At 47.9% G+C, this 9,570-nt stretch overlaps 1 protein-coding gene and 1 pseudogene across 1 annotated transcript in view; both read left to right on the forward strand.

The window, feature by feature from the left end:
* The window catches only part of LOC127917095 (leukocyte antigen CD37-like), a 2,468-nt gene extending 1,800 nt beyond the window's left edge, over positions 1-668 (forward strand). Inside the window, exon 4 of the mRNA XM_052500466.1 lies at positions 205-668. Within this exon, the coding sequence (XP_052356426.1) occupies positions 205-474 (270 nt within the window). The 3' untranslated portion in view covers positions 475-668. The remainder of the gene's footprint in view (positions 1-204) is intronic.
* A 3,377-nt stretch (positions 669-4,045) lies between these two features.
* On the forward strand, positions 4,046-9,211 carry LOC127917097 (thymidine phosphorylase-like; annotated as a pseudogene).
* The last annotated feature ends 359 nt before the right edge of the window (positions 9,212-9,570 follow it).

Raw genomic sequence — 9,570 nt, forward strand, 5'->3', positions numbered from 1 at the left:
ACACACACAGACACACACACAGACACACAGGCACACAAACACACACACACAGACACACAAAGACACACACAAAGACACACACAAAGACACACACAAAGACACACACACACCCACTACTCAGCTGTTCATATTTGTCTGAATCGACAGGCTTTCCAGTTTGTTGTTGTTGTTGATGATGTTAAACAAGTTGTTTTCTTGTGACAGGTCCTCCAGTTTATAGTGGCTGTGTATCTGTACCAGACTGTTGGTCAGAAAGTCAAGCTGAGAAATGTTAGTCAACTGATTCTCTCTGAGGACCATTGTGAACCAAACCCTGACTACCTTGATGACCCTGACTACTCTGACCAAAACCATGCCTATCCTGAACCAAACCAGGCCTACGCACATACAAACCTTGCCTACCCTGAAGAAATCCTTGCCTACCCTGATGACCAACACCCGGCCTACTCCGGACCAAACCATTTCTACCGCTAACCAGGACCAGAGTGTTGCTGTATGACAGAAGACACTTTGGGTGCTAACATTGAATTGCTCAGTGGAGGCTGGTGAGAGGACATATAGGAGGATAGGCTCATTGTAATGGCTGGAATGGAATGATTTGAATGGAGTCAAACGTGCTTTCCATGTGTTTGATACCATTCCATCAATTCCATTCCAGCCATAACAATGAGCCCCGTCCTCCCGTAGCTCCCCCACCAGCCGCCACTGGAATTGCTCAAATTCTAAAAGCTCAGTTCAGTGCTTTCAGCCACACAGGCCTTCTACTAAAGAGGGTTTTATGCTGAACAATGAGAATAATCTTAGTTCATTAGTTTCCATTGTTTTTTACTGTTTATGGCTTAATGACCCGATCAGCCCTGACTGGTCAGCCTCACCTTGTGTGAATAGTTGTGTATGGTACTGGTCAGCCTCACCTTGTGTGAATAGTTGTGTAGGGTACTGGTCAGCCTCACCTTGTGTGAATAGTTGTGTAGGGTACTGGTCAGCCTCACCTTGTGTGAATAGTTGTGTATGGTACTGGTCAGCCTGAACAGTTACTTGGAAAGAAAGGTACCACCATTTTGAAACTGCAAGCCGACTCCTCCATTGACTAATACAAACAACTTTTGAACCCCTTTTATTCCACAAGACTGTTGTTATGTCTGCAGACGGACAGCGTGAAGAGCGCTGCCTTGAGGTGTTTCACTGAGTTTCACAGTGCTGTCAATGACTGATGTCTGAGTTTCATGCTGTCATTGACTGATGTCTGTGCTGTCATTGACTGATGTCTGAGTTTCACAGTGCTGTCATTGACTGATGTCTGAGTTTCACAGTGCTGTCATTAACTGATGTCTGAGTTTCACAGTGCTGTCAATGACTGATGTCTGACTGTTTCACAGTGCTGTCATTGACTGATGTCTGAGTTTCACAGTGCTGTCATTGACTGATGCCTGAGTTTCACAGTGCTGTCAATGACTGATGTCTGAGTTTCACAGTGCTGTCATTGACTGATGTCTGAGTTTCACACTGCTGTCAATGACTGATGTCTGAGTTTCACAGTGCTGTCATTGACTGATGTCTGAGTTTCACAGTGCTGTCATTGACTGATGTCTGAGTTTCACAGTGCTGTCATTGACTGATGTCTGAGTTTCACAGTGCTGTCATTGACTGATGTCTGAGTTTCACACTGCTGTCATTGACTGATGTCTGAGTTTCACAGTGCTGTCATTGACTGATGTCTGAGTTTCACAGTGCTGTCATTGACTGATGTCTGAGTTTCACAGTGCTGTCATTGACTGATGTCTGAGTTTCACAGTGCTGTCATTGACTGATGCCTGACATTGGTGATAAGTGATTGACTGTCTGTAAATTGATGCATTAAAATCTTCAAAATGGGATTTCTTGATTCTTCTGAGTTTCAATGGCACCCTCCTCTGGTTCTCTGTGATTGACTGACAGGTAAGTTTTATATATACAGAGACTAGCATTCTGTCATTGTGAGATGCGGCTGTCAAGTGATGTTGAGTTTCACAGTGGTATAGGCTGAGTTTCACACTGCTGAAATGCTTTGATTAAGATCCATTATGTGTCTTTCACAGTGCTGTCATTTGATGGAAAAACATGTATTAAGGCATTACTGGGAAGACAGGTCAGATGTTAGGTTGGGACTGATAGGGAGGTTTACAGTGCTGTAGAGGAGGACAGTGCTGGACTGATGGGTTTACAGTGGTCATTGACTGATGCCTGGTGAGTGGGTAAGGGGAGGCTGGTTCTCTTGAGGGAAGACAGGTCAGATGTTAGGTGGCGTGGGATGGGTATAGGAGAAATGCTTTGATTAAGATCCATTATGTGTCTTTCATAGAGTGGAGGCATTAGGGAAGACAGGTCAGATGTTAGGTTGGGACTATAGGGAGGGTACAGGTAGAGGAGGACAGGTGAGGGTAAGGGAGGGGTGAGGGTAAGGGGAGGCGTGAGGGAAGACAGGTCAGATGTTAGGTTGGGACTATAGGGAGGGTACAGGTAGAGGAGGACAGGTCAGATGTTAGGTTGGGACTATAGGGAGGGTACAGGTAGAGAGGACAGGTCAGATGTTGGGTTGGGACTATAGGGAGGGTACAGGTAGAGGAGGACAGGTGAGGGTAAGGGAGGGTAAGGGGAGGAGGGAAGACAGGTCAGATGTTAGGTTGGGACTATAGGGAGGGTACAGGTAGAGGAGGACAGGTGAGGGTAAGGGAGGGGTGAGGGAGGGGAGGCATGAGGGAAGACAGGTCAGATGTTAGGTTGGGACTATAGGGAGGGTACAGGTAGAGGAGGACAGGTGAGGGTAAGGGAGGGGTGAGGGTAAGGGGAGGCGTGAGGGAAGACAGGTCAGATGTTAGGTTGGGACTATAGGGAGGGTACAGGTAGAGGAGGACAGGTGAGGGTAAGGGAGGGGTGAGGGTAAGGGAGGGGTGAGGGAAGACAGGTCAGATGTTAGGTTGGGACTATAGGGAGGGTACAGGTAGAGGAGGACAGGTGAGGGTAAGGGAGGGGTGAGGGTAAGGGGAGGCATGAGGGAACACAGGTCAGATGTTAGGTTGGGACTATAGGGAGGGTACAGGTAGAGGAGGACAGGTGAGGGTAAGGGAGGGGTGAGGGTAAGGGGAGGCGTGAGGGAAGAAAGGTCAGATGTTAGGTTGGGACTATAGGGAGGGTACAGGTAGAGGAGGACAGGTGAGGGTAAGGGAGGGGTGAGGGAAGACAGGTCAGATGTTAGGGTTGGGACTATAGGGAGGGTACAGGTAGAGGAGGACAGGTGAGGGTAAGGGGGGGGTGAGGGAAGCGAGGTGGGAAAGTGTGTAGGGTGGATAGGGAGGGTACAGGTAGAGGAGGACAGGTGAGGGTAAGGGAGGGGTGAGGGTAAGGGGAGGCATGAGGGAAGACAGGTCAGATGTTAGGTTGGGACTATAGGGAGGGTACAGGTAGAGGAGGACAGGTGAGGGTAAGGGAGGGGTGAGGGTAAGGGGAGGCGTGAGGGAAGACAGGTCAGATGTTAGGTTGGGACTATAGGGAGGGTACAGGTAGAGGAGGACAGGTGAGGGTAAGGGAGGGGTGAGGGTAAGGGGAGGCTTGAGGGAAGACAGGTCAGATGTTAGGTTGGGACTATAGGGAGGGTACAGGTAGAGGAGGACAGGTGAGGGTAAGGGAGGGGTGAGGGTAAGGGGAGGCGTGAGGGAAGACAGGTCAGATGTTAGGTTGGGACTATAGGGAGGGTACAGGTAGAGGAGGACAGGTCAGATGTTAGGTTGGGACTATAGGGAGGGTACAGGTAGAGGAGGACAGGTGAGGGTAAGGGAGGGGTGAGGGTAAGGGGAGGCGTGAGGGTGAGGGTAAGAAGAAGGGTGAGGGTATTGGGATGAGGGGATGTGGTAGGGTCATATTTATTTAGGTCAAAATGACTGTTTCCCCTTCTGATTCGTGATGGGTTGTGACTACTGTCGTAGTTAATGATTAACTGACCCACTCCACCACTCACACCCATTGGTCACTCGTCCTTCCATACAGACAGACAGACAGGGGCATTTGATCGGTGTGTGTCCTCAAGGTTGGAAGACATGACAGTGTTCAGGAGCAGCGTTCCGGTACAGGTAGGAAACTCTGAAGTTCTGAAAACCTTAATAGACACAGAAAAGAAGAGGAGGAATGGAAGCATTGCTGAGGTACACAATAGTAGACTTGGTAGACAGAAGATGCTCTTTGGTAAAAGGGGTAAATTGGTCATCAAAAGAAAGGAGGACCAAGGCACTCTTCATACAATGAATTACAATGTCTTTATTTGTATGGCTTTGTTTCATTCAAGTTGACTCAAAGAGAGAGAAAGACATTAGTTGAACAGTTTTGAACAAATTCATTTCTTCCAAAATGAAGTAGAAGCAAGAGAGAAATAGAGCAAGAGAGAGAGATGATTAAGCATTTTTTCACTTTCATTATCGTTTATCTAGTAAATTCAGCCGACTAGTTCAGCCAACAGAAACGCGCTGCTCAAACAGACTTTCCACCACAACACTAGAACTCTTCCAAGTCAAGGTAAGATTTTGGTTTTACTCATTTATTGCCACTGGGGCCCCCTTGTGTAACTATTAACTGACTGTTACACTGACGTTACTATATGATTGTAGCAGGTTTACTAACAAGTTAGTTCTGTTAACTATGCTGACAATGTATGCCGTTATTTGAGATAATATGGAAACAAAGATGTATGTTGTTTGTAGAGGTTTGAAAATAAAGAGACACTCTAGGAGCTCAGATGCAAAAATGTAAATACTAACGTTTCAACAGCCAAGCTGTCTTCATCAGGGTATAATCACAAACACTGCGGGATGACTTGTTTATATAGTGTCAAAAGACACAGGTGTCTGTAATCATGGCCAAGAGTGGCCTAATATCATTGGTTAATAATCAAATATTAAAATGTCATACAAAGAACAGCATACAAACAAATGGTTAGCATACGATCATAGATTAATTTGACTATACAAGTTTACAAACAATTACAATGGCAAAGTCACAATCATCTTTTATTGTTTGTAGAGGTTTGGAAATGTTTCTTAGCCTGGTCACATGTGTTGTACATTGAAGTCCACAAGCAAAGGGAGAGAAGGAACGAAGGAACGCAACGTGGCAGTTATGAGAGTGAACTGGATTTACGCTGATCAGGGGTGTATTCATTCCGCCGATTCTGTTGAAACATACACACACACACACACACACACACACACACACACACACACACACACACACACACACACACACACACACACACACACACACACACACACACACACACACACACACACACACACACACACACACATAATTTAGTGATTTAAAACAATCACTTGTGTATTTTCCTCTCCTACTTGTCACATGCTGCTGTGTTTCAGTCCGCTGTGTGTCAGTGAGCTGCAGGGATGGCGCACCACGAGCAGAGCACAGCCACTTTCCCAGAATACATCCGCAAGCAAAACAGAACGGGTGAACAGCTGAGCGCTGGGGAGATCCGAGACTTCATACAGGGTGTCAAGGACAAGACCATCCAAGAGAGAGCCAGATTGGTACACACACACACACACACACACACACACACACACACACACACACACACACACACACACACACACACACACACACACACACACACACACACACACACACACACACACATATACACACACATACACACACACACACACCATCCAGTGACGTGCAGGTAGGTCACAGAGTCACAGTGGGTGGGATGCCAGATAAGGCAAGTTATTATAGGTCTGCAGAGAAGACAACCCCCACACACTTTAGACTGAGTATCAATAGTCAAGCTCAGGCCAAAACCTGCACTCTACTCTACAGTTGAAATTCTGATCTGATATGTGTGTGTGTGTGTGTGTGTTTGCGTGTGTGTGTGTGTGTGTGTGTGTGTGTGTGTGTGTGTGTGTGTGTGTGTGTGTGTGTGTGTGTGTGTGTGTGTGTGTGTGTGTGTGTGTGTGTGTGTGTGTGTGTGTGTGTGTGTGTGTGTGTGTGTGTGTGTGCTCTGTGCATGTGTCTGTGCGTGTGTGTGTATAGGAGCCATGCTGATGGCAATCTGGCTGCAGGAATGGTAGCAGAGGAGACTCTAGCACTGACGAAGGAGATGATGATGTCAGGGAAGTGATGTCATGGCCGGCAGAGTGGGAGGGCTAATGGTGGATAAACACTGACAGGTGGAGTGGGGGACAAGATCAGCCTGGTGCTGGCTCCTGCTCTGGCTGCCTGCGGCTGCAAGGTACCTGCCTGGATCACCTGTGTGTGTGTGTGTGTGTGTGTGTGTGTGTGTGTGTGTGTGTGTGTGTGTGTGTGTGTGTGTGTGTGTGTGTGTGTGTGTGTGTGTGTGTGTGTGTGTGTGTGTGTGTGTGTGTGTGTCTGTCTGACTATCAGAAGCTGTGTCCATAGGTACCCATGATAAGTGGCAGAGGTCTGGCACACACAGGCACGCTGGACAAACTGAGTCCATCCCTGGCTTTCACGTCTACCAGTCTGTACAACAGGTCTCTCTCTCCCTCTCTCTCTCTCTCTCTCTCTCTCTCTCTCTCTCTCTATTAACGTGTGATATTGTGGCACCATCCTCAGCTGCATCGAATCCTGGAGGAGGTTGGCTGTTGCATTGTAGGACAGACAGATAACCTGGTGCCTGCTGACAAGGTCATGTACGCTCTGAGAGACGTTACGTCTACAGTCGACAGCCTCCCACTCATCACAGGTCAACAACAACAACAACAGCAAACTGGACTACCTTTCAAAGTAGAGAAATGAACATGTGAATAGTGTGTGTGTTCTCTCCAGGCTCTATCATCTCTAAGAAGGGTGCTGAGTCTCTGAGTGCCTTGGTTCTGGATGTGAAGTTTGGGAATGCAGCTCTCTACAAAGATCTGGGCAGTGCCAAATCATTGGCCCAGTCCATAACACTGACACCTGACCTTTACCCCATTCTTGTTTGAATGTCTGGAGGGCCATGTTTTCAACTCCTGCCTTGTACTTGATTGATCAAATAAGGTTGTTGATTTAGTTAGGAACTCAACTGGTTGTCAAGTCTGGAATAGAAAGGACATAACACAAAGCAGACCCTGACCCTTACCATGACCCTGACCCTTACCATGACCCCTGACCCTTACCAGACCCCTGACCCTTACCAGACCCTGACCCTTACCATGACCCTGACCCTTACCATGACCCCTGACCCTTACCCTGACCCTTACCATGACCCCTGACCCTTACCAGACCCCTGACCCTTACCATGACCCCTGACCCTTGCAGACCCCCTGGACCCTTACCATGACCCCTGACCCTTTATCATGACCCCTGACCCCCATGACCCTGAACCAGACCCTGACCCTTACCATGACCCCCTGACCCTTACCAGACCCCTGGACCCTTACCATGACCCTGACCCTTTATCATGACCCTGACCCTTTACCAGACCCCCTGACCCTTACCATGACCCCTGACCCCTACCATGACCCCTGACCCTTACCAGACCCTCACCCTCTCCTGCAGGTGACAGTTGGGAACAGTTTGGGATCCGTGCGGGGGCCGTGCTTAGTCGTATGAACTGTCCTATTGGTCGCTGTGTGGGGAACACTCTGGAAGTGATGGAGTCCCTGGAGTGTCAAAGGGGAGGGGCCCAGACATACTGGAGCTGGTCACAAGTCTGGGTGAGGAATACACACACACACACAAACACACACACTCAGTGAATTGGTTCCTTTGGACCAAAACCAAGCAGACCAAGACCTAGTTAGAATGACAGTGCTGCTCGGGCTTAGCTACAGTCTCGACACAGAAGCTGTGGGCGTTCATTACCTTCAAACTCAAGTCAATATTCTGTGTGTGTGTGCGTGTGTGTAGGTGGGCTGCTGTTGTGGATGATTGGTCGTGCAGGGAGCCTGGAGGAGGGTAAAAAGGTGATCTCTACAACCCTGCAGAATGGTGCAGCCCTGGAAAAGTTCCAGAACATGATGATTGGTCAGGAGTAGCCAGTCAGATCGCTGCATCACTCTGTTCAACCAACGCAGACTACTACAGCATCCTGAGACGGCACACTACCAGACAGAACTGGAGACACAGGGCCACACACACACACACACACACACACACACACACACACACACACACACACACACACACACACACACACACACACACACACACAGGTACACACACACACACACACACAACACACACACACACACACACACACACACACACACACACACACACACACACACACACACACACACAGCATGACTTTGTCTGCATGACTTTGTCTTTTTGGGTGTCTGCAGGACAGTGCTGGACATTGACGGCATGGTCATTGCTCAGGTGCTGCACAGGTTGGGGGCGGACGTTCGAAGGCCGGAGACCCTGTCAATCACAGCGTGGGGGCGGAGCTTCTGGTGTCTTTGGGACAGAAGGTGGAGGAAGGTGAGAACTCTCTGACTGTGTGTGTGTGTGTGTGTGTGTGTGTGTGTGTGTGTGTGTGTGTGTGTGTGTGTGTGTGTGTGTGTGTGTATGGTCGGTGTCACCCTGATCTGACTCGACCTTTGCCCTCTGACCCCAGGGCAGCCATGGCTGCGTGTCCACTACGAGACTCCGGCGCTGAGTGCAGAGCAGAGACTCAGTCTACAAGGGGCGCTGACACTGGGGCCCGTCGACCAGCTACACACACAGCCACTAGTGGCAGAAATCATACTGCCATAGTGACACAAATCCACTCTATGTTAAAGCTTGATTGGGAGATGACCTGCCTTTGGGAATCTCAGTGTTTCATTTTTAAAGGATGTATAGTTCAGAACTAAAGCCTCTGTCTCCTGCTCTTCACTCTCAAAGTCCTCTCTGATTCACTCATATAAAGTCATAAGATTCTGTGGAGACTAAATAGATGTTTACCGTTTCCAGGAACTGTGTGAAAGCAATTTCTGTTAAACGTTACTAATGCTTGTGTACTAACATATCCTTCTTTAAGCCTCGGCATTGGGCTTGAGATGGTTCAAGAAACTCACATAAGATATAAAAGTGTGTGTGCACATTAATAGAGGCATGTTGTAACTGTTCTGGGTGTGTAGAATGACCCCAGGATGTCTGGGAGCTCAGCCAATACTTGACAGGAACTGACTGGTTCCTCTTAAGTTAACTGGAGACAGAGTAAAGGTTTTATCCTGCACACCAATGATTGAACTATTGTTCTGTCTGGAGCCTGTTTCTGGGCAAAATATTCATGTTTTGTGTGTGTGTGTGTGACCAGTACGACCATACATCATCTGGGCTGACAGTCAAAGGCACTAGCATGCCCAACTTGGGGAACCGTTAAGCTACTCAAATCAAATCAAAGTGTATTTGTCACGTGCGTGGAATACAACAGTTGATTACAGTGAAATACTTACTTACAGGCTCTAAGCAATAGTGCAAAAAAGGTATTAGGTGAACAATAGGTAAGTAAAGAATTAAAAACAACAGTAAAAAGACACTGAAAAATAACAGTAGAGAGGCTATATACAGTAGAGAGCTATATACAGTAGAGGC

Source organism: Oncorhynchus keta, unplaced genomic scaffold (assembly GCF_023373465.1).
Source record: "Oncorhynchus keta strain PuntledgeMale-10-30-2019 unplaced genomic scaffold, Oket_V2 Un_contig_10690_pilon_pilon, whole genome shotgun sequence".
NCBI lineage: Eukaryota > Metazoa > Chordata > Actinopteri > Salmoniformes > Salmonidae > Oncorhynchus > Oncorhynchus keta.